The sequence below is a fragment of the Phodopus roborovskii genome, unplaced genomic scaffold (genome assembly GCF_943737965.1).
Source record: "Phodopus roborovskii unplaced genomic scaffold, PHOROB, whole genome shotgun sequence".
Taxonomy (NCBI): Eukaryota; Metazoa; Chordata; class Mammalia; order Rodentia; family Cricetidae; genus Phodopus; species Phodopus roborovskii.
The window spans coordinates 12,651,090-12,676,647 of record NW_026126407.1 but is presented as its reverse complement, the minus strand read 5'-3'; the positions used below and the strand labels follow the sequence as shown (position 1 = coordinate 12,676,647).

Here is a 25,558-nt window from a genome sequence, read left to right as displayed (position 1 = left end):
GTAAGTCTTGTCTCTTAGAGTAGGCTGGGAACTATTTCTTCCTCTTCTTTTCCCAAAGACGAAAGAGTCAGTATTATCTCAATCTTAAATAGTTCATAAAATGTACTTTTTCATGGGAAGGATTTTAATTACAGTCAGTTTCTTTGATAGTTATGATAGGGCCCTTTGGGTTACTAGGGTTTTTGTTTGTTTTTGTTTTTAAGTAAGGTTCCCCACACTGTTTTCAATCATGTTGCTTTCTGTTCTTTTCATTTCCTCTCTTGGGGTTCATTTGCTCCTTCCTAGGATTTTACAGTGGGAGCTGAGATTGTTGATTTGAACATCCCACTGTCGATCGTGTGGTTTATGTCAGTGATACTAAGTGCCTTCTCCTGTGGTTTTTGGAAGGCGCTTTGGAAAACGCAGAGCTTGCTGCGCTAGCACACATATCCTATTTAGAAGGCTAGTTGGATTTTTGAACTAATTTTTTTTTCATTATAAGTACCACTGTCTGGATACATGTAAGGTCTTTAGGTCATTGTGCCCTGACACAGTGTTTATGCCACTTGAAGGGATGGAGGGGGAGTCAGTGAAACAGCCCAGATGAGGGGACAGTGCCACAGAGTTGCCCACATGAGGGGACAGTGCCACAGAGTTGGAAGGCTCTTGGAGGTTTCAGGCCCATTCCCCCTTTGTACTTAAAAGAGAAACCAGGGCTCAAATTTAGTACAAGGTCAGAGACAGTGAACTGGATGAGTCTGGGTAGAGAGAGGTCATTGTTATTGCTGATGGAGGGGTGAGTGTCCATCACAGAGCAGGCAGGGGTCCCAAGGTCTTCAGTTCCAGACAATGTTGGGGTGTGAGCAGATCCAAAGGAGGAGCTTTTACAGGTGCATTGGGAGGCCATTTAATTTGATTATTTTATGTGTATTTTTATTTCTTTTTCTTTCCTTATCCCCCCGCCCCATTTTTCTTTTCTTTCTTTTTGTACTTGAGCTTAGGAGTCTCAAACATGCCAGGTAAACACAGTTCCACTGAGCTACACCCCTTACCCAGGATTTTAGTTTCTTTAATGTGGGGGGAGCCCCATCCAAGAAAAACCGTTTTTGTAACTTGGTGTTTGGTGTTGTATAAGAATTGCTCAGGCCAGGAGAGTTCCAGAGTTCTGGAGGTTCATTTATTGAGTGAGCTCAGCATGGTAGCATACAATTTTAACCCCAGCAGGGTAGCAGAAGCAGGTAGAGCTCTTGAGTTTGAGGCTAACCTGGTCTATAGAGAGCATTCCAGGACAGCCAAGGCTACAAAGAGAGACCCTGTCTCAGAACAGTAGACGAGCAGACTTGGTAAAGTATGCTTCTGTTCTGTTTGTCACACAAGTCATCTTTAATTCCCTTGTCATAAATGTCCTTACATTGTCACGTAACCCTGTCCTTCTAGGCATTTAAAACGTTAGAGACATAAGTGGAGGTAGAAAAGTGCCTAGGTGGAGAGGCAGCGGGAGCAGCGGTCACTAGATAGTCGTACAAGCTAGGCCTAGAACAAAGGTCGCAGCTCCATCTTGCCAGCACCAGCATGGCGCCCAACACTAGATTTCTTCCTGTGGACTTGTATGAAAAGCCTGATGGTCCGACAAGGCTGGTAATGCCCTGAATAAAAGCCACACATCTTAGGGCTCAAGCAGTGCTTCCTAGTGGGGAGCTAATGGCAGGACTGTGTGTCTAGTCCAGTGCACACCTCCAGGAAGGATGCGGTGAGGAACCCAAGGGAGGGAATAGAGATGCATTGAGAAGGCAGAGCCTCACAGAGGAGGTATCTGAGTCATTGTGGATCTAAGGACAGCTGGGAGGAGAGGCCACATGGGGCAGAAAGTGAATCTCTAATGTGAATGTTGCCTGTGGCAGCCAGGGTGAAGGCTAACACCATCATTAGATGATAGTAAGAATTAATTATTGGGCCAGGCATTGTGGTACGCGCATGTAGTTCTGGTACCCAGGACTACACGCCACTAAAGAATAACAAGTTCAGGGCCAGCTTAGTAGCTGCCGCTACAGTTAAAAATAAAACAAACAAACAAGCAAAAAAGCAACAAACACTAAGGAATGGGAGTGAGGAATTGTTCATGCGTATAGGGATATAGGATAGAAGAAATCATTTTAAAGTTCTATAGCGCAGTTGGGTGACCAAGGTTGACAAATAATGGTAGATTACAGAATAGCTAATAGACAAGATTTTGAATGTTTTCAGTATAAAGCAATGGTAGCTGTCTGAGTTAATGGGTATACCCCCATCACATCATGATATGTTTTATATACATATTTATATATACACACACACATTGAAATGTCACATTGTATCTCATGTATATGTACAATTGTAAGAATTTTTTTTAACCTATTTAAAAAGATAGTCCTGAGGCCAGGCAGGTGAGTGGTATACTTTAATCTTGGGAGGTAGATCTCTATGAGTTCAAAGCCATCTGGTTGGCAGAATTTCAGGAGCCAGGGCTACATTGAAAGACTCTGAGAAAAAAAAAAAAAAAAAAGACTTGAGGGGGGTTCAGGATAGAAAGATATTGTTTCTGTAACTCAGTTTAAATATAGAACACAGGAACAAATTTGTTTAGTTTATTGGGTGCCTGGTGGCATCTACCAGAGGGATAGTAAGCAATAAAGTAGCTACCTATCCCAGGACCTGTGACCTGCAGTGCCCCTTGAAGTAGTGCGTATTGTTCAGTTCTGTTAAGAACACAACATTTGGGATGTTGTTCCGTTGTCTCATGCTTTTCAGAGCAACTAAATCACTTCAAAGCATTAAAAACTGAATAATCATAAAACAATATTAGGATGTTATTGTGCATTCCTTTGTTATATTTGGAATCTGTTAGTCACCATTACAAGTGTCCAAGAAAAATGGTTCAAGGGAGAGGTGATTTATTTTAGCTCACATTTCAGAGGCCTCTGTCCTGGCTGGCCAGTTCCTCTGCTGTGGGCCAGAGGCATGGGCATATTGAGCAAAGCAGAGTGAGGTGGAGAAGCTAGGGACCAGGCCTTTTTCTCCAGGAAATACATCCAAGCACCTGCTTTTCCCAACAAAGTCCCACTTCCCAATAATGCTATCGTATTATGAGTCTATCAAGAGATTGATCCATTGACAAGATTAGAATCCCAGTCACTTCCCCCAGGCCCATGAGCCTCCAGAGAACTTCCCAGATTCCAGCTGTAACAAGTACAGTTGAATATGGTAACACATGCCTGTAATCCCAGTGCTTAGAAGGTAGAGGCCAGAGGGCCAGTGTCTTAGGTCATCTTCTATCACATAGCAAGCTCAAGGCCAGCCAGTGCTACATGAGACCATGACTCAGAACACCAAAAGCCGGGTATAACTTGAGTTGAGACATTGGTTAAGCCTCATGTAGGCTGTTCTCACTAGCAGTATGTATTTATGACATCATCCCAAAAGCAGTGTTTTCCTATCTGAGCCCTTGCTACCCCAGAGAATGTGACCCAGCAGTGGGAGATGAATTAACTTGATTAGGTTTAAGACTATGTGATAAGGCTGTGGCAGAGTCAACTTTGACTTGAGAGGATAATTACTATTTTATAATCTGTTATTGCAACTCTGTTATATGAAGCCATATAAAATCAAGCAAATAGTCACTTTTTGTTTTATTCTGTTTTATAGATCGTGAGGACCAGTCAATTCTTTGCACGTAAGTAAATGTTGATTATTCAGAATTGATTCTGATTCTTTTGGAAAGTTGAGAATTACTTTCTTGTTTTGGGGGAGGGAGTGAACAAGGGTGTGACTTAGACATTGCCATTATTCTCAGGCTAAGAGTGTATAAGATACTCACATCTGCTGTTACTGCTTGGCTATCAGCTAAGACTCCTCACATTTCGTGAGTTAAATCTCTGCAATTCACCTCTTTAATTTGTATGTCTAAGTGTAGGCTGGCTGGAGAGTCTAGCAATATATTATTTTTACTACTAAATGTTTATCAGTCTCCTCTGGCACCTGCGTACTGAGTGCCACTGGATAGAACAGTATCCAGGACTGGACACATTCACGGTGTGCACATTGGAAAGAGGCTTTGGATGTAGTGTGGACCTTGGGCTGGAGATCATTTAGGCTGCTGTAGTGACAGAGGCAAGGCGATGGTGAACCTACAAAGAAGCACTTGAATTTAAGTGCTGTTCAGTTGAGGATCCAGGCTGGAGAGATGGCTCAGTGGTTAAGAGCATTTACTGCTCTACCAGAGGACCAGGTTCAGTTCCCAGCACCCACATGGCAGCTCACAACTGTCATTAACTCTAAGGTCTTGACACCCTCACACAGACATACATGCAGGCAAAACACCAATGCAAAAATAGATAAATAGATAGATAATTTTGTAAGATAGAAAATAAGTAGATTTCTTGATAGAATTAGGCTGTCTCCCTACATGAAACTGGGAAAGGAGCACGCTCAAGAGGGAGGCGCCAAGCTTGGTTTGAGCCACATTGCTGGAGGGCACCTGTGCTCGTCATTAGTGTGGAAATACACTGAGGAGAGAGGCCTGTGCCGAAAATACGGAATCGGGGAACTGCAGCATGGATACTGGAAGCTGTGTGTTGTATGTGGGGCCTCAGGACAACCAACACTCGGGATAAAGCACAGGAAGAAGAGATGCAGACTCCAGAATGACCCAAGGGGAGGTGGCATTGCTAGGGGGTGGGGTATTGCCAGGGGGCGGGGCCTTTACAGAAAGTGGGAGTGCCCAGCGAGCCTGCTGCTTCCTGATACTGAGTGAGCGGAACAGAAGCCATAGAAGATGGAGGATGTTAAAAGGACTTGAGCGATGTGTGTTGGGAGTGGGAACTAGAAGTCAGCCTGGAGCTGGGAGAAAAAGAAATTAGGGAAAACAAACAGAAAACCAAGACATACTGTTCCTGAGGTCAAGAATGTGAACGGAATAGTAGCTGACTAATAGTGAGAGGCCAGCAGAGGGTTTATATCTCATTGGTGCTTCTAATGTGGCCAAAATAGATGCAGTTGAAAAAGAGGGTGTTATCAAGAGTAGTAGGAGGAAGGAGTATTTGATAGGCCTGGAAGGCACCACAGCTCTCCTGTGGCAATGTCCACAGTCCCAGTGAAGGTCCATGGGGTAGAGATCTGGGAATTGAGAACACTGTCCTATGTTGCCTCTTTTATTTCCAAGACAGGGGGGTCCCTTGGCTGTCCTAGAATTTGCTGTGTAGACCAGGCTGGCCTCAAACTCAGAGATGGGCCTGCCTGTGCCTTTTTTGGTGGGTGAGATGGGGAGGAAGGAATAGAAAGCTTGATATTTAGTATGTGGTGGGAGGAGAGAGGTGTGCGAGAAGAAAAGAGAGAGTCTGCTTTGTCATGAATTTTCTTCCAGCATCATTTAGCATTTAGCATCATTACATAAAGAACTCTCCCTTGAAGCCTCCTGGCTCCACAGCATGGTCAGTCCTGTGAGGCCACTTGGCAGTTGCTTGCTGCCTTATAATGCAAACCTAACCACCTGAGTTTGATCCCTGGTGCTCATATAAAGGTAGAAAGATGGAGGAAGAGAACCAGCTACACACACTGCCCTTATTGTCCACACATATCCCTTGGGACACATACCCAAACACTTAACACACACAAATAATAAATAAAGTTACCTGTTTAAAAAAAAAAAAAAACCTCAGCGAGGTTGCATGGTCCTGCAGGCTTCCCAGCAACTGTTGGAGGACTGACTCACTTGGTTGTCCTATCACATAGGGCAGACTTAGCATCTCACTTGGTGTTCACTCCTGCCTCTGTAGCCAGCTGTGGGCAGCTGGATAACTATTGGGACAGAGTGCCATGACGTCTCTCTAGAGTCTCTCATCCTAGCTTTAATGGCACAGCTGTATTCCAAAAGCAGCAAGAGGTACATGCTGAGATGTCTACTGTGTCCCTCTCCCAAGCCTGACACAGCCGTGGCCTGAGTCCACCAGGGAACCACCACAAAGTGAAATATAAAACAATGAGCTATCGCTGTGGTCCCCCTCTGGGTGCTGGCATGGAAGCACAAATCTAACTCAAAAAAGGCGTCAAACTCAGTTCCCTCTACATTGTGTTGTTTGGAATTGGGGTGACTTTGCCTTCTTTCCTATTACTGGCAGTTGAACCAAAGGGCCTTGTGATGATGGACAAGCATGCTCCCTCAGAGATAGAGCCCAGCCCTCTTTTTATTTTGAGATAAGTTCTCACTAAGTTTCCCAGGCTGGCCTTGAACCTGAAATCCTCCTGCCTCAGCCTCCCAAGTAGTTAGGACTACAGGCTGTGCCACCAGGCTGACCTGCATGACCTTTTTGATGAAAACCTTTGAAAATATTTGAGAACAACAGACAGCTTAGGAGGGAATGGCTGCTGTCAGCAGAGTGAAAGGCTGGTAGCTTCTGATCTTTGGGTGCCTAAATGGCCATCACAGGCATTAACATTTGTAATTAGATGGTGGCATCATTCAGAGTGGGCTCATAAGCTAGTCTCCTGGCAGCTGAGTCATCTCTGCTTGGCTCAAGTAGCAGCTGTTAAGAACAACATTTGCTTTCTTTCACATTCTTTTTTCATTTTAAAGTTCATTAAAAATTCAGTATAAAGAACTTAAAAAAAATTCACACAGCAAAATTAACCAAACCCAAAGTCTATACATCTCAATGAACTTCTATATAGTTAGAACAGCCATTCTGAAGCTGTGGAGCTTCACATTGCATTTTATAGTGTCTCTATCAAATATATATATGTATTTGTACTTGTATGAACTTATCCAAAAGTGAAAAATCTGGACAGAGTTAAAACTAGAGAAACAATTAGCTTTATAGTCTCTTATGATTCAAGTCCTAAAAGTGAACCCGTTCTATTTCAAATTATTTTCTCCCAATGTCTTACCATTAATATTCTCACACCTAAAGCAAAGTTGAAGGAACTATAGTGAACACCCATATATACTCTACCCAGACTCAACCATAATATTTTTACAATAGTTGGTTTATCATATCTGTCTGTTTGTTCATCCCTCTACCTATCAGTCCATTTTTCTGTTTATATTGGAAGGAGGGTAGTCTGAAGCTTACATATTTACTCAAAGGGCTAGATAAACAGGAAAAAAGAGAAGCTTTGTTTACATATAAATAATGGTCACTGATGATAGATTGGTTTTTGTCAACTTGACACAAACCTAGACATACCTGGGAAGAGAGAGCCTTTAAAAAACTTTTATCACATCACTACCATTTATTTATTTATTTGCCATGTGTGCTCATTCAATAGAATATGTGTGGAGCTTAGAGTACAACTTGTGGGAACTCCTTCTCTTTATCTAAACTGTAGATTCCAGGCACTGAAATTCAGGTCCTCAGGCTTGGCATCAGTGCCTGTGAGTCTTTCTTCCAGCCCAGGAAGAGGGAGTCTTAATTGAGAAAATACCTCTGTAAGACTGGCCTGTAGCCAAGTCTGTGAGGGGGTATTATATTAATTAATGCTTGATATGGGAGGGGCCAGGTGGTCCTGGGCTGAATAAGAGAGAAAACTGGGCATGCCCCGAGGAGCCGTGAGTAAGCCCTGTTCTAACCTTTGTGGACCCTGCTTCAGTTCCTGCCCTGACTTCCTCTGAGGGAGTGTTACCTAGAAGTTTAAGATGAAGTAAGCCCTCTCTTCCCCAACTTGAATTTGGTCACTTTCTGCACAGCAGCAGAAACCTAAGACAGAGGCGTTACTGCAGGGGCTGTCTGAACACACACGCACGCACGCACGCACGCACGCACGCACGCACGCGCGCTTTTTAATGCTTTTGATTGATTTGGTTAAATGTAGATCAGATTGATTTGCCTGAATGTACGTCTGTAAGAGAGGGTGTTGGATCTCCTGGAGCTGGAGTTACAGACAGCTGTAGCTGCTGTGTGGGTGTAGGGGATTGAGCCTTGGTTCTCTGGAAGAGCAGCCAATGCTCTTAAGCTGCTGAACCATCTCTCCAGCCCCCTGACAGATCATATTCTAACCTTAACTGTAACGGTGTGGAGGAGGTTAGGGCTTCAGTTGGGAATCTCGGAGGATCACCACAGCTTTTCCCGATAGAGGCTCAAGGGCAAATGCACATGAACAGAGGGTCTGCCAAAGTTGAGGGGTGTTTATTTTGGTGCTGCCAGTTGTTTAGCTATGGAGTTTAAAGTAGTTTTCTCTAATTTAGCAAGCCAAGGTACCCTTCATTTAGTGCTTTTCAAGTCCAGTTTAACAAACTGGTACACTTTTCCCTATATAGATAGTATTAGTTGAGACCCTATCTCAAAAAGGGAGGGATGTTCTAGGCAAGGAAAAGAAGCTAACATCTTTACCTGTTATCCCTAGCACATGTCACTTTAAGACCCATAAAGTGTTATGTGGAGCCAGTGTGAATGTGGTAAAGGGGACTTGAACACAGCCAGGCTCCATCATAGTCTCCTGCCAGTCTCCATCATACTCTTCTGCCAGTTTCCATTTTAGTCTCCTGCCAATCTCCATCATAGTCTCCTGCCAGTATCCATCATAGTCTCCTGCCAGTCTCCATCTTAGTCTCCTGACAGTCTCCATCATAGTTTCTTGCTAGTTAGCTGTCTTCTGAAGGACTAGTGTTTTTGTCTTTGACAGTTTTTCATGGGTAACTATAATGTTGTAAAGATTTTTAAATATAAGTTGTTTCAATTTAATATTGGTTTAAATTTTAAAGAAAAGGATATTGTTTATAGAAATATAAAATACATCCTGAAAATAACCAGAAACTGGGAAACTATGGGTATCAAACACAGATTATTACTTTTAAACTAAAGTTTAAAAGTTGAGAAAACTTGATTGCCTATGTGTGTGCTCAGTAAATGTTGGAGGAGTACATGAATAAAAAAAATACAATGTTGATTTTAAAATTAATAGGAAACCATTTATTACTATATTACTCATACATTTAAAAAGTCCTGACTCCCAGAGTTCCAGCTGATTAGGATTGCCTGCCCATCTCAGAGTGCCCGTCAAAGAGATAAGTAATGGTGAAAAGCAGAGGGAAGAGGTCTGTTGACTTCCTTCTCCAGCCCATTTCCAGGCCTGTGGTTTAGATTGAACTAGAGGAACTGAGCCTGTCCCAGGCACGCGGTGAAGCAGGTGTGATCAGTGTGGTCTGCTTGGTGGCTGTCTTGGTTGGGTCTGCAAGGTGGCTGAGGAAGCCCTAAGGCTTGAAGGGTACATGCAGTCTGGTTCCTTTGGAGAACTCCTGTTTGGGCATGGTGTCATGTGGTAATAAGTCTGCAAGGCTCACAGTCCTGGAAAGCAAGGTGAACGCAGGCTTTTCTGGAGGCTTGGGGCATCTTTTAGAGGGCCTGGGACAGAAATTTGTAAAAGCAGACAGGGAGATGCCTCAGTTGTGTTTCTCTCGGCACCTTCAGCCTTAAAGGAGGGAGTGAGATACTACAGGGATCACCAACTTGTAGACAGCCACGCTCTAGTGGTTACCTTGCCCAGGCAAGCAAAAGGAAAGGAGACAGACACAATGTTAGTAATCTTTCAGGAACAAGTGAGGAGCCTGTGCTGCTCAGAAAGAGCTGTGTCCAGGCGCTGGTCATTGTAGGTGTGTGGTGATTTCCAAATTGAGGTTATTGAAAGCAAGGACTTCAGGCCAGAGATGCTTTGGATGAGACACATCCAGAGAATAAAAACAAGGACCAACTTTCTGTTTGGCAGAATTTGGGTCCAGAAGGGATTCAAAGAACCCAAAGTAGCCATGTGTTAGTCGTCTGCTTTTGTTTTTATTTTTTATTGGTTTTTTGTTTCCGATTGTACATCCCTTTGAAGAGCTAATGAAGGCCTGACTGCTTGAAAATAGGTTTAAAATTCCTGGTAGCCAGTGTTCCTAGCACTTCAACAGACCGAGGCACCTTGTTTGGCTTTAGATTAACTTTGTACTTCGACTCACATGCTCTGTGCAGGAATGGGCTGCTCAGTGCCAGATGGCCTCCTGCCTTACTCTGGCAGGGCGACACCTGACACCACTTCAAGGCAGATGCTGCATTACACTTCATTTCTCGGTGGAAATGAAGCCAGAGTCTCTTTGCTGCACCCTGTCATGTCGCCCACTCTTCCCAGGTTGTCATCTCTGCAGAAGTCTGCTGGACTTTCTGTTTGCCTCTCTTTCCTTTCCTTTTTCCCAATAGTCTTACACACTCTTCTTCTTACGTCATGTGTGTGGGTAGGCCTGTATGTTTGCCTACTGTATGTGTGCCTGTGCTCCTCTTGTGCCTAGCGCCCATGGCCTGAAGATGGCATCAGACAGAGTCTCTGGAAGAGCAGCCAATGGTCCTAACCCATGAGCCATCTCTCCAGCCCCCTCCTACCGCCATTTAGGATGCCACTCCTTCAGCTTCTGTCTACTGAGATGTGTCATTTCCCGTTGTGTTTCATTTTTTGTTTTTCCCCAAATTGTGTTCTAATTTCTCTATAGTCTCTCATGTTAACATAAATCTTTTTTGTTGTTGGTTACTTCCTGTTAATATATCTGCATTGTCACCATAATCATCGTCATTATTCACACCACTGCCAGGCACAGTTCTAAATGCTTACATGTTGTTTCAGCTGCATGAAATAACTTCTTGTCATTTTAATTTATTCACTAAGTCTCAGAGGAGCACATAACTTACCTAGAGCACAGGAGGCAGGAATGCTGTTTCTTGTTTTCCTCTTACTATTTAACAACAGAGGAAGGGGAAAGGCTTATCTGGGCTCATGGCTTCATCCCCTGCTTGGTTGGTTCCATTGTTAGGGGCCTGTTGACAGTGCAGAGCATTGCGGTGAACGTGCACAGCAACAAAACTGTAAATGAGACAAGCAGTACTGGGTTCCAGCATCCCTTATTTCAAGGATGTGACCTCTAAACTTCCTCTCACTGAGTCTCATCCCTAACAGCCAGTAGTGCCACCAATCACAAACCAAGCCTTAATGTGTGGGCCTTTCAGGGACACTGGGTATCTGAACTGATGGTAAAGGGAAGGTTGTAATCCAGGCAGGTCATGTTTATTCCATAGTTCACATTCTTAACCGTGTCATCAATACTATAAATTCATAAAGCAACTTAGTGTAGGCATTCAAGCTACCTAGTGTTTAACCAGTCAATGTCTGAGTGAACACTACATGTAATACCACCCATTAGTAACAGTCTGTTTTTTCTTCTATCACTTTGTATGTAGGAGCTTTGGTTCCCATATTACAATGGACAATCGAGGAGTCACAAATACTACTCCTTGGAAATCAACAACAGTGAGGTTTTAGAATACCTCTGTCTTTGTAGTAGTATCTTTTTTCTTTGCTTTTTTTCCCTCTGTGTTTCTGTATATATGCACTTGTACATGTACATACATGTGCACAATCTCAGGTGTCAGTCAGTCCTTGACTCTCTGCTTGTGATTCTATGCGTGCACTAGGTTAACTTGCCCAAAAAAGTTTTCCTATCTCTGCCTCCCATATAACTACAGGGATGTTGGGATTACAGACATGTTCTGAGATTTCAAACTCAGGCCCTTGTACTTGCGTTGCAAGCTTTTTACCTACTGAGCTATCTTTTTGGCCCAAGAAGCAGCATTTTCTATAGGAAAGCTCCATTAGACCTGGCAATGTGAATTTCTGCAAAATTCATAAACCTTTGTTGAAGTACAGCTTTGTAATTGTGACAGAGAACAAAGGCTTTGGGTACCCAGAAAGCATTGAGGGCTCGGCAACTACAGAGACAGACGAAGCTGAACAGTAACAATCTTAATTTCAAGACAAGTCATCATTACGCTAAATAAAAGGTTTATTTCTTGAGTGCAATAAAATATTACTGTTGTTCTTTTGTTACAGTTATAAGAATAAAAGCTGGAGAAGGGGATGGGGGTGGTCCCGAGTAAGGGCCCCGAGTGAGTGGGGTCCCAAGGTAAGGGCCCACATGGGAGAGCATAGCAGGTTGCATAGCCGGTGAGGGTGACCCAGGCGGGAGGGAGTAACAGGCAGATAGAGCTTGAATGAGGAGTTTATTTAGAAAGGGGAGCGAGGGAGAAGGGAAGAGACATAGAGGCACCCGGAACAGAAGCGGGGGGGGGAGAAAAAGGGGGTAGCTGCTGGCCAACCGAAAGCAGGAGAGAGAGAGAGAGAGAGAGAGAGAGAGAGAGAGAGAGAGAGAGAGAGAAGGAGCAAGAGAGAGCGTATGTGGGCAGGGGTCTGGCTTTTAAAGGGGTCCTTTACACCTGCCTGCAGACTAGTACTCATGGAACCCTGGGCTGACCAGAGTACTGCCTGAGTTCGTTCTGCCAGGTGACAGGCAGACCAGCGTAATGCCTGAATCCTTACAATTACCTGCTTGCAACCAACAGTCAATATAAAGATTAGCATTGAAACACTATTTTGAATGAAGTTCACAATAAAAAGAGTAAATTGTTTTATGGCTATTAAGAAATTATACTTCAGGGGCTGGGGAGATAGCTCAGCAGTTAAGAGCACCACTGGTCTTCTAATGTGTTGGTTTTCAGCCTTCCTAATGCTGCAACCCTTTAATACAGTTCCTCATGTGTGGTGACCTGCAACCATAAATTTATTTGCATTGCTACTTCATAACTGTAATTTTGCTGCTGTTATGAAATGTAATGCAGGGTATCTGATATTCAACCCCCGTGAAAGGGTTGTTCAATCCCTCAAAGGGGTCACGTCCCACAGGTTGAGAAACACTTTTGTAGAGGACCTAGGTTCAATTCTCAGCATCCACATAGTGGCTAGCAACCAGCTATAACCCTATTTCCAGGGATCCAGCACCCCTTTCTGGCCTTTGTGGGCACTGAATTCACATGGTATATAGATATACATGCAAGCAAAACTCACATACACATGAAATTAAAAAAAAAAAAACTTTAAAAGAAGAAATTATACTTGATTAAAATCCAAATAATTTACCACGAACTCCTGGGCATGTCCTGAGTCTACTTGAACCGCACAGGCTGCCCTTCTCTGCCTTCACCTTTAGCCAGCAGGTCCCAGAACACAGCAAGTTCTCTTCTTGGACCCTTTGCATGTGCCTTTCCATCTGTCCGAATGCATTCCGGTCTTCTGATCTGCTAGTTCATAACTGTCTTGGAGAAGGTGTCTCCCTGAAGAAGGCTTTTCCTCAAACCTCTCCTTTCAGTGTCTGCCTTACTTCCTTCAGAAAATTCAGGGTTTGTGCTAATTCTTTCCCTCCCCTAAACTTGAGTTCCACAAGGACATGGCTTTATTCACAACTGCTATCTCTAGTCCTTAGAAGAATGACTGACCCACAGAGGGATTGTGAATGGCTAAATAAAGTCATAGAAACTTATTACGGCCAGTCGTAACCAGATGGTTAATAAGGCGATGGAGGGGCCGCGTTCGTTCCTTTACTCGGCAGCATTCATCACACTCAATCTGCTAGGCTCGATGCTGGGCCGTGGAGGGCAAATAAACCTCCTCTTTGCTTGTTTTGAATAAAAGGGTTACCTGAGAGATGAAGACCACTGTTTTCCTTAAAAGTCAGGTTGTGTTGGTGCTCTTTCTCAGAAGCCTGGCTGCTTTGGATGGGGCGGGCAGCTGGGTTTCAGGAAGATGGAATAAGTATAGTGGAGCAAAAGTATCTGACGTGTGTCTGTGGAACAGACTTCAGAGAGTAGTTTCCTTTTCTTTTCCCAAAGAATGGTGCTAATGGTTGCTAATTGTATTTCAAAAATCCTTACATTGTGTTGTGGACCATGAATAGACAATATGTATGAGAAAAAGTAGGCAAGGGGAAGATTACATCTCAGATTGCTGGAGACTCCTAATACAGGGATGTGAGCCAAGTCATCTGTGAGGGGTGATTATATTATCTCAAACTATAATTTTTTTCATGTTGACTAAATATTCATCTGTAAAATCTGAAACTTACACAGGTCTAGAGGAAAATGATACTTACATAAAATGAGAATGTAAAGGATGTAATATTCTTAAATGCAGGTATTAGTATTCAGGCATCTGTTCTCTGGCCTGCCCTTGGGGTTCTGACTGGATACATCCTCAGCTGCAGCCACTAAGAGCACCACCTGTAGACATTAACTATGTTTTTATAAAAGGTCCCTGCCCACCTCTCATCTCTTGGTCCTTTTCTGCCTGTCTCTCTGTCCCTCCCCCCTTTTCTCTTTGCTGCTCCTGTCCTCAAAGGCCATTCTCTCCCCCCCCCCTTTCCCTTTCCCCTAATAAAGAAGCCCTCCACATGAGCTCTGTCACATGGCATCTCTCTCTGGTGCTGCTGTTTAAATTACAACAGCAGGCTTTCTAAAGACAGAAACTTTATTGAAAGTTTGGTAGTTTGAGTACCTAAGAGGAGATGTAGAGTAGAGGTGGTCAGTGTATTAGTCAGGGTGCTCCAGAGGAACAGAACTGGGGTGTGTGTGTGTGTGTGTGTGTGTGTGTGTGTGTGTGTGTGTGTGTGTGAGAGAGAGAGAGAGAGAGAGAGAGAGAGAGAGAGAGAGAGAGAGAGAGAGACTAGTCCAGCATCACCTGTCTCCTGATGGAAAGGCCAAGAATCCCATGGTGTTCACTCCAGTAAACTGGATGTCTCCGCTGGTCTTCAGTGTGTGCAAGAGTCCTGAAAAAGCGGGTTCTAGCGCAGACGAAGGGAAGCTTTAGCAGCAGGACAGTTGCGCTTTCCGGTGAGAGTAATGGCAGGAGGACAAAAAGACAAAAAGATTCCATCTGTGTCCTTTCATGTGGGCTACCATGAGAAGGTGAAGCCAGATTTTAGGTACCTGCTGACTGCAGATGATCCAGATTAGGGTTGGTCTCCCACCTCAAATGATCTAATCAAGAAGATCCCCCACAAGTGTGTTCCAGCTGCTTGGGTTTTACTTGATTGCAGATGTATGCAGTCAAGTTGACACCCAAGGTCAGCATCACAGGTAGCAAGTGGTTAGTGTCTGGGATCATCAGATTTTGGAACTAGGAGGCAGCAGATCCTTTGCCTCCATTTGTCAGAGTTGCAATACGAAGCCCAGTGATCATTTCTTATTCCAGTCCCTAGAACTGGTCAGTAAAGATTCCTTTGCTCAGTCCTCATGTGGTTGAGACTGAGGTTAAGAGCTGGGAGACAGGGCAACCAGTAAGCCTGCTGGAAACTTGAGGTTATTCTGATAGTACAGTTCAGATACAATTCCAAGGAAATCAGTCAGCTTTTGCTGGGAGAGACTACACTTGAGTGCAGGTGAACTGAGTTTAAAGTTTTAGAGATTAAATGTCTTGTTGTAATTCAAATATATTTATATAAAATCTTGTATATGTAATATATAAAGGTTTATTTTATATAATGTTTTTATATAATCAGCTATATGATAATGTAAAGAGTAAACCATTGTTGTATTTTCTGGGTAGATCTGAACTGTTCTGAGCAGAGAGGTGAGGATTTCAGCGTCCCTGAGTACACATGTGCTCAGCTCTCTTTTTAAACTAAGTGATGTTATTTCTTCTAGGGGTGAATCGGGTGCCGGGAAGACCGAAAACACAAAGAAAGTCATTCAGTACCTTGCCCATGTTGCTTCTTCACACAAAGGAAGAAAGGACCATAATATTCCTGTAAGTCTTTGCTCTGTTGCTTTCTGTCTGCACAGCTACTCTGTCCACTGCTCTGGCTAGCAGCTCCCTGGCCACACACCCAGCAGCCCTGCGTTTCCTTGCATTCAGGAGGAGCCAGGCATAGTATGGAAATCACCTAGGCTTTCTGACAAAGCAAATGGGAATTATGGCTGTGGCTTAAGGCCCAATTTCTGGCAGAGATTGGTGAGAATTGTTATAAATTAATGAGCAGTGCCTATGAAGATTTCTTATTGCCACCAAATGAGTATTTGTAAAGACTTTAGTGGTTCTTTCTCCAGATTGCAGCCTGCGGCTGCTGCCTATAACAGCTCTAAAGGTTGGGGGTTGGGAGGTGGTGTCTGTGGGGAAAATCTATGGATGATAGAAAAGATGAAAAACACAGAATATGTGTGTCAGTTGGTGAACCTCTCGTGTTTTGAGACGCTGTGGTAGTTGGTAAGCTTTCGCTGCACGCTGGCTTGGTGCCTTGTGCTAACGTGTGCTTGTCTGTTTGTAATGAGCAGCAGGAATCGCCTAAGCCAGTGAAACCCCAGGCAAGTGATTTTCCTTCTGCTTCTCAGTGTTGAGTGCCTGCCTTGATTGCTGTCTTTAGAGTGAGCCTCTCCTAGAAACATGTAACACCCTTGGTTCTGAGTGGAATCTATTCTAAAATGAGATTTAATGTTAAGAACTTATTGCTAAGAGTCTTATTCTTTCACAAAAGGCAGCATGCACTTCTGCTTCAGATTTGTGTTCTAGAAAATGTGAATATTTTCCCTTTTATCATGACATTGAAATGCGTGTTTATGAAGCCTTTACACTTAGATGATTTCATCTGTCATTAGGTGAAACTATCTTACTATCATAGCAAACACATGAAAACTTTGTTTTATGCTGTATTTAAATTTTTTAAATTGGGGACACAACCTTGAAAGTTGTACCTTTGGGGCAACTAAATTTCTAATAAGTTTTTATGTCATTTATAATTTACGCTGTGTGTGCTTTAGCCCAAAGGCTTGCCTTGTTGTATTTAATATCCTCAATAAATTAAATTTGTGTGTGTGTGCTGGGCAAGTAATGGAGGAGTTACCTTCTGCCTGCCTTTTAGCCCCACCACAAACCAGAGCAGGACTTCCTGCTTCCCGGGAGAGGGAGGACAGAACTGAGCCAGAGTCCCTGAAGAGCAGGACATGGCTTTGGACCTGATGGAACAGTTAGGTTTATGATCTCAACAAGTATGATGATGTCATTAATTTAAAGCAAGAAGCAACGATGTTGTGTCATACAGTTGATCTATTAATACGTATAAAAAAAGATGATACATACCCAGAGGAACTGTCACAAATGCTGAGACCTCTCAAGTGTCTTTCTTAACATGTAAGGTGAGAAAATGCCCATCATTGGAGCTCAGTTTATCTATAAGCCTGTGGTGGTCTTTTGTGACTTATGCAATCCAGGTCAGCAGTATAGTTTAGGAGGGTTAATGAATGAGTCATGCATTAGGATATTTTAAAGGCATCTTTGGTATTTGGAGGAGGACAACATGGACAAGAAACCAGCTTTTCTTGGTGCATTCAAGGTGTACCCTCTCTGACCTCAGAGCACTAAAGAGATAGCGTTAAATAAGCAAGATAACTATTTAGATTTTCCAGGCTCTCTAAAAGACAGGAGCCATTGTCATGTACATTTTGTTTTCGATGTCATTGTAAACTACACTGCATCCCAGTTGTATGTGAGAAGCATGCCACACTTGGATATCTCAGGGGTTCCAGTCCATCCCTGGAAGCAAAGTTCCCCAAGGAGGAGGCTGCTGCTTTGGGCTGCACTGTCCCTGCTGAGTTGCACGTTTCTGCATGTGTTGGCTGTGTGCATAAGCCCCAGGGATGCCTTTCCACATTCACTGCTACCCTAGTTGAGTCCATAGCTGCTATGTGATGCATTTAGAAATGTGTAAGAATTGCTTCCCAGTTGTTCTCCAACATATGAGCTTATACAGTAGTCCATTGGTGCCTGACTGGGATTGGCTCTGGGCCCCGATCCTTACCCTCCTCATATGCCAAAATCCTCAGATACTCAGGTACCATATATAAAATTGAGTTTGTGTGGTCCTCTTGTGTAATCTTTAAGTCACACTAAAGTACTTATAATGCCCATTACAGGATAATGGGGAGCCTGTATGTCTGGCACAGATGCTACCCCCAACTCCAAATATTTTAGTTACATTCTTGGTTGAATTTATGGGTGCAGAGCCTGAAAGGGCTGACTGTACCTTGCAAAGTCGCTAATTTTTTTGTTTGTTTCGCTTTCTTCTCTCTCTCTCCTCCTTTATTCTAATGGCTTCTGAATTTACACTAAACTTTATTGACTAAATACTGCAATATAATCATACTATACAGTTTGCCCATTTACACCCATAGCTGAGTGCTTTTGTGTATTCACAGTTACACAATTCAGCATCATCACAAGTACAGGACATTTTCATTTGGTCTCCCTCTATCTACCAGCAGTCTCCTCCTATTTCCCCCTGTCCTGGCAACCACCAATCCACTTTTCCGTTTCCAGGCTATGTGTCTGTTGTAGACACTGTATATGAATACGAATTGTTTTCTCACTTTTTTCACTTAGCATAATGTTTTCAAGGTTCAGCCCACCTTGTCTCATTAGAAGCAGAGCAGTCTTTTTTATAGCCTGATAACATCCTGTTGTATTAAATATGCCCCAGTTTATTTGTCCACTCAGCAGTTGGCAGATATTTGGGTTGCTTCCAGTTTGGGCCATTTTGAACATTTAGGTACTTGTTTTGTAGAACATTGTTTCATTGCCCTTCAGCACACACCTAGAGTAACATTGTTGGATCATGTGAAAACGGGAGAGCAAACATGAGTGTTTGTTTCTCGTGTCCTCATCCACGCTTGGCAATGCGACGTCTGCCCTCTAGTATAACCACCCAAGTGGTACGGCTCGTCTTTATGCTTCCCTTACAAATACGAGTAAATAAAAGAGAGACTGGCTTTCAAAACTCACGTTACAAAAGTAAGCTTCAAGGAAAGATTTATCTGTGAACTTTTAGATATGTTTTAGAACATAATTGAAAGTTATATTTGGCTTTACACCCTCAGTGCCACCCACCAGGCAGCTGCAAGCGCGGTACCACCGAGGTTTCTCTCCTGGCAGGTCGCGCAGAGGTTTTACGTGTCCATTGCTGCACCAAGATTCAGTATGAGGCATTCAGAGTAGATTTGGAAATTTTTAAAACTTCGCCATCCACTAAGCTTGTGCCTTCAAGCCAGTGCACCTGCCTCTCAGCATCTTCAGGTGACCGTACCCTTCCTCAGTGGCCTAAACTGCCCTGAACCAAGGCAACGGTGACATAACAGACATGGAAACTAGAGCCTGCTGTTTGAAATTGGAGTCTGATTTCCATTTGTGGTGGAGGCCCCCTTCCCTCACCCTCCTAGTGGTCTGGATCACTTGTGCTTGGCCCTGCAAAGGACAGTGAATCCTTGCCCCGTGTCTTAGTTTGGGTTTTTATTGCCGAGAAGAGACACCATGACCACAGCAACTCTTATTAGGAAAACATTTAATCGAGGGGCTCACTTACAGTTTCAGAGGTTCAGTTCATTGTCCTCATTAGTGGAGAGCATAGCGGTGTGCAGGCAGCTGTGGTGCTGGAGTTGAGGGTGCTACATCTTGTAGGCAACAGGAAGTCAGCTGATTGTCACTCTGAGTGAAGCTTGAGAAAAGACCTCAAAACCCACCCCACAGTGACACACTTCCTACAGCAAGACCACACCCCTCCTCATAGTGCCACTCCCTTTGGGGGCCATTGTCTTTCAGCCCACCACACCTCCTGACACTTGTTGGCTGACCTGGAGTTTTGAAAGAATATATTTAAGCATTTCAAACTCATCTTCTATCAACTCTGTTGTATGTACAGTATAGGATAAACACAAGAATACAGCTCTCACCATGATTAATAAACCTCAAAACAATATATAACTAAATGCTTAGAATTTTGTAAATGATTTTAATAATTTGAATTTAATAATTCATCAAGAACATTTATTGATATCATATAAAATAGAAGCAAAGATGAGTGCTTGCCTAGTTCTAGTGGCGATGTAAATAGTCCCTGTTCCCTGGCAGTTTTTAGAGATAGAAGTATCATTTTACTGCCTGTGGTAGTAGTTTTCTATTAGCTTTGTATAAGATCTTTACTTGATGTCTCAGTATTAGGAGACACAGACTTTGGGGACCTCAGGCCAGATCATAAGTTTGCCTTTGGCTCACCTACCCCCTTCCCAACACTCCTGTCAGTTTGACCTGACACTGACATAAGGGAAAGGAATTAGTGAGAGAAATGTGCCCCAAAGAACCCCTGTTGCCATGCTTAGGGCCATGAAGCCAGGAATGCTGTACATGTTTCTCAGTCTTTTAATTATGACTCGGCAGGATGGTCCATGATTTTAAAGAAAGAATCTGTATTTCAGATTGCACAGTAGGTACTTCCCTTACCAGAGCATCAGCTAAATCTCTGCGTTCTAATCCCACAAATTCAATTGAATAGCAAAGGAGAGAGAGGGCCTTTGGAGGTTCAGATACCTGGTACAAAGTCAGTGTGCTACAAGCATTACAAGATCACAGTCACGAACATGTTGATGGACATGATGGCTCACAGAATGGTAACAGACACTCTCCCCACCCTCCTGCAGAGTTAGGGATTGAACCCATGGCCTGATACATGTCAAACAAACACTCTACCTCTGAGCTATATCCCCAGTCCTTACCAGATATAAGTCATAATAGCTCTCAGTTATCAAAACTAGTTCAGGATTCCAACCATCTTTAAGAAAATGTAGAGGCTGGGAGTGGTGACATGTCCCAGCAGTCAGGATGCTGAGAGATGGAGGCCAGCCTGTTCTGCATAATAATAAGTTCAAGGACAGCCAGGGTTGCTTAATGAAACCCTGTCTCAAAAGAAAAAAGAAAAATTTGTTAGCATACAATAGACAGAGATTTACATAAAAAAATCTAATTATTTATGAGCCAATAAACTGTAAGATTCACTGCACAGAGTGAGTTACCTAATGCCCAGAAAGGGAAGTGATAGAAGGCAGTGAGTACAAGACAGGATCAGGTCTTGACTGCATTCAGCTGAACACAGTGGTAGACTGTGGTGAAGGCATGTGAGAATCTGGGTAGTCCAGATAGACATCGGTAGCACATTTGAATGTTTGTGGGTACCTTAGAAACACTGCTCTGCCCTTCAAAGTGCATCACATCCCAGAATCCCCACCAGGGGCATGCAGAAGCCGTGAGGTCTTCAGTTGGCCTTGTTGATGCCCCAGATCTGTGAGTCGTGAAGTAATACCAGGGCGTGCATTGTTCCTGTTTTGAGATTTGATAGTGGCGTGCATCGTGCATCACTTGATGACCACTAACTTAAAGTCCTATGTGAGGCTCTTTATATTTCTTTTTTCTTGCTTAGAGAATCACATTTGCCAGGGGCTTGTATTATTCATTTTCTTTAGGTCTAGAATGTTGTGGACAACGTAAAGTATAGGGATAAGATTTGTGTTGGGACAGATTTATTCAGGTCATAAAAGATAATTCTGAAATTACATTCCAGAAACACAAGATCACTTTGTAGTGTTTTTCTTGGCCAAGCCTGACAACATGCTTTCTCTTGCAGATGTCTGTTAGGTTTCATGAACTTACACCTCTCATTTGTGAAATCTGTTTTGTAGTCAATTTACATAAAGATTGACTAAAGTGTGTGTTGTGCCAAGTGGTCTACTTATTAGTGAAGTGAGTGCCTTGCCAGATTGACGTAGAGGTAGGACTGATGTCCCATCTCCACCATGGCGATGGAGTGAAAGCACTGAGGAGGATGGAAATGCACACCAATATGGTGGAGACCATTCTGTCAGCCCCTTAAATCCTTCACACGAAGCAGAAAAAAATTAACAGCATTAGTACTGTATTCTTAACCAGAGTGTTACACTCAATTTCATTTCATGGAAACCAATTATGAAGTTTTATTTTCTACATAGTTTAAATTATCTGTCCAACACATTTTTCTTCTCCTGGGACTCCCCCTCTAGATGCTGGGTTTGTTTGTTTTTGTTTTGTTTTTGGTTTTTGGTTTTTTTTTTTTTTTTTTTTTTTTTTTTTTTCCTTTTGTCAGAACTCATTATCAAAACCAGGAACAAAGCCAGTGAGGGTCACTGGAGGCAGCAGAATGAAGTCCCGGGAGGAGGGTGGTTTTGTAATATTTTTTTCATCCCAAGGACTGAAGTAAAGACACAAGATTAACATACATCTGTTTTTATTTATGTGTGTGTGTGTCTATGTGTATGTGTGATGTCTTCTAGGGGGAACTTGAACGGCAGCTTCTACAAGCAAATCCAATTCTGGAATCGTTTGGAAATGCAAAGACTGTGAAAAATGATAACTCATCTCGCTTTGTAAGTTGAAAAGCCCAAATAAACTTAGACATCCTCGGGTTTCTCGTTCCATGCCCACTCTGACTTGAGCAAATGAATTGCTTTTTCTTTTTAGATTTTAAGAAAGGCGAATTAATAGATGCAGTACTACTTCTGGTAGCCACATATGACAGTAATTGTAGTTGTGTTGTGTAAGAACTCTGCGCTGCTTCTTTTACTTTTGCCAGTCACTGTTATGGAATTGGCACAGATCGTGGTGTGCTGGCTAGTTTTATGTCAACTTCACAGTCAGCTGAGAGACAGAGCCTCAACTGAGAAAATGCCTCCATAAGGCTGTTCTATAGGCAAGCCTGTAGGACATTTTCTTTATTAGTGATCGATGGGGGAGGACCCAGCCTATTGTGGGTGTTGCCACCCCTGTGGTGGTGGACCTGGGTTCTATTAAGAAAGCAAGCGGAATATGCTGTGAGGAACCAGCCAGTAAGCACCAAGAAGCCTGGGCCATGGCTTACTTTCTTAACTATTCAACTGTAATTCCTTGATAGCTTTTCTTTCCTCTCAGCTTGACTAGGACTTTTCTATTATCTAAGAAACTTTAATGCTCAATTTTTTTGTACCTAAGTTATTCAAATTTGACTTTTTCCTTCTCCCTCCTGAAATATTAGTGAAAATCAAAACACCAAGAGACATTTTAATTCTAGTCATTTTTTCCAATTTTTTATTAAAATCAAAATTTTAATGAATATTTTGGGGGACATGGTATCATTGTTGCATGTTTTTGAAAACAATGTGTAAAGCAGTGGGTACAGTTTTCGGCGGTGTGGAAGAGCTGTCACAGAGGCCTAGCCTAGTAAACACAGGTCTCTAGCTCTGTGGGTTAGACAATAGAGATGTGTTTTTCTGAAGCCTGGAAGTTTGAAATCAAGGCATCAGCAGGTTTGGTTTTCTGTAAGCCTTCTCTCTCTGTCTCCTCCTTCTGAGGAGGACACCTATCCTATTTAGTTAGGGACATTTCATTTAATTATCATTTGAAGACCTTCTCCACATACAGTCACATCCCAGAGTACTGGGTTAGTACTCTAACAGGAGGTGGGGTTACCACCGTTGGTCTGCCTCAGCCTCAGAAAGCTGAAGTGTGGCAGGCTTTCCACACTACACAGGGGATAGCAATCTATTTGCTTAGAATATTGTTTGTTCCTAGTAAGAAATATTTGAAGATTTTTCTCAATCCTAAATTCACCCAGGGATTCCTTTTGCAGTGTTTGCCAGTGTAGGTAAGAACCACCGGTGCCTGCACTTAGAGAAGGTCCGGGAGACTTGAATTAGAGGCCCACCCTTCCCTGGATGGTCCGTCCACATTAGTTTGTGCCACAGTTGAATCTTGAATTTTCCCCCTTGGAAAGCCCTGTGTTTAGTGGGATGGAGAAGTAGTGAGCTCCCAGTTTTGGTATGTGATTTTTTTTTCATGAAGATTTTCAAGTACAGCTTTGTAGAAATCCTTTATTTTACCACATAAATCAAGCTACCCATCTTTTTTCATCCCACCCCACTCCCTGCCCATCCCCAACTGCACTCTAAATCCAAGAGAAACTGCAATACACAGTAGTCCTATTTTTGCCTATAAAAGAGAAGTTGGTACTAGAACATTTATTGAAAGTTTACATATCAGTTCTTTTTGGTGATCTAACACTTTGGGGGATTTGTGAACACAGTGATGGGGCCATCTTACAGTGAACCCCAACTCCGTAGAGGGTTCTCCGTTGTTTACATGCAGTGGGTTCTAAATTGACTACTCTTTTTTTGGTTTGTTTTGTTTGTTTTTTGAAGTAGGCCTTCTCTGTGCATCCCTGGCTGTCCTAGACCTTGCTCCATACACCAGACTCACCTCAAACTCAGAGATCTGCCTGCCTCTGCCTCCCAAGTGCTGAGATTAAATGCATATGCTACCACCACCCAGTTTTGTTTTGTTTTTTGTTTTTTATTTTTTTAATGTGTAGGGGTATTTTTATTTTGCCTGCTTTAAGTATGTACCATGTGCCTGTGCACCTGGTATCCATGGAGGCAGGAGGAGGGGGTCGGGTCCCCTGGACCTGGAGTTACAGATGGTTGGGAGATGCAATATGGGTGCTAGGAATCAAACCTGGGTCTTCTAGGTGAGCAGCCAGTGCTCTTAACCACTGAGCCTTGTTGTGTGATGTTTTTACTCTTTTGGCTTTTTGAGAGGCCCACCACCCAACTCCCAAATAAATCACACACAGAGGCTTATTCTTCATTACGAATGCCTGGCCTTAGCTTGGCGTGTTTCTTGCCAGCTTTTCTTAACTTAAATTATCCTGTCTTTGGCCTCGGGCTTTTATCTTTCTTTATTCCTGTACACCTTTCCTCTCCTTCTTACTCTGTTTCTGGCTGTGCTGCTGCCGGCCCCTGAAGTCCTCTTCCTCTCTCTCATTCCCAGATATCTTTTCCTCCCAGATTTCTCTTCATATTTATCCTCTCTTCCTGCCAGCCCTGCCTATTTCTCTCTCCTGCCTCACTATTGGCCGTTCAGCTCCTTATTACACCATCAGGTGTTCTAGACAGACACAGCTTCAGAGTTAAACAAATGCAACATAAAAGTCACACACCTTAAAATAATATTCCCCAACAAGTCTCTTGCTGAGTCTTAATTGGGCTCTCCCCAAGAGACATTCAGCTACTGGGAGAGTGTCGGTTTACTGTTGGTAGAATCTGTTGGGTCAGGAATGCTGATAAGCATCCTATAATACACAGTTCCACAACAGAACTGCCTGGCCCCAAATGTCAGTTATGCTGAAGTTGAAAAAAATCTGCTCGTGACAGTACATTCAAATTCTAGGTCAAACCAAACTAGCACTCCTGGAATTTATCTGTAAAGGGTACATGAGGGCACTGGTTGATTTTTGTCAATTTGACACAAGTTAATGTCACCTGGGTAGAGGGAAGAGGGATTGCTCTTCTTAGATTGGCCTGTGGACAGTCTACAGGCATCTTCTTGATTAATGATTGAAGTGGGAGGACCCAGCCCACTGTGAGCAGCGTCATCCCTTAGAAGGTGGGCTTGGTATATATACTAATGCAAGCTGAACAAGCCAGTAAACAGTCCTCCATGGTCTCTGCTTCAGGCCCTGCTTGCAGGTTTCTGCCTGAGTGATTAAGGCCATAATCTTGTAGGAAACTGTCACTCAGCCAAAAAACAAAGGTCTTTCCCAGTTGTTCTTGTTTTTGTACAGTATTGGGGACTTCTTTGGTCAATTGTTTTCAATTTCTTAGGAATGGTTTAGTGACTTTCTGCTAGTATAAGAGGTTAGCTACACAACACTAAAACAGATAATCTGGTTTTAGTTGTTTCATTAAAAAAAACTATAATTAATTTCACTGATTGTGTACTGTTCAGTTAAGATATCCTTTCTGTATTCCTCCATGGGTATTGACTTTGGTTATTGGGGGACTTGAAAGTAACCCATGATCATGACTCAATTTTAAACTTTGCA

At 43.0% G+C, this 25,558-nt stretch overlaps 1 protein-coding gene across 5 annotated transcripts in view; it reads left to right on the top strand.

Annotated features, from left to right (window-relative positions):
- Window positions 1-25,558, top strand: part of Myh10 (myosin heavy chain 10) — a 122,142-nt gene that overhangs the window by 35,503 nt on the left and 61,081 nt on the right. For 3 of the 5 annotated variants that reach the window (XM_051180318.1, XM_051180320.1, XM_051180321.1), the window contains exons 4-7: window positions 3,661-3,688; window positions 15,501-15,603; window positions 16,128-16,157; window positions 21,978-22,070. In XM_051180318.1, coding sequence (XP_051036275.1) covers window positions 3,661-3,688; window positions 15,501-15,603; window positions 16,128-16,157; window positions 21,978-22,070 — 254 coding nt within the window. The remainder of the gene's footprint in view (window positions 1-3,660; window positions 3,689-15,500; window positions 15,604-16,127; window positions 16,158-21,977; window positions 22,071-25,558) is intronic. The other 2 variants (XM_051180322.1, XM_051180319.1) reach the window with 1 other exon arrangement.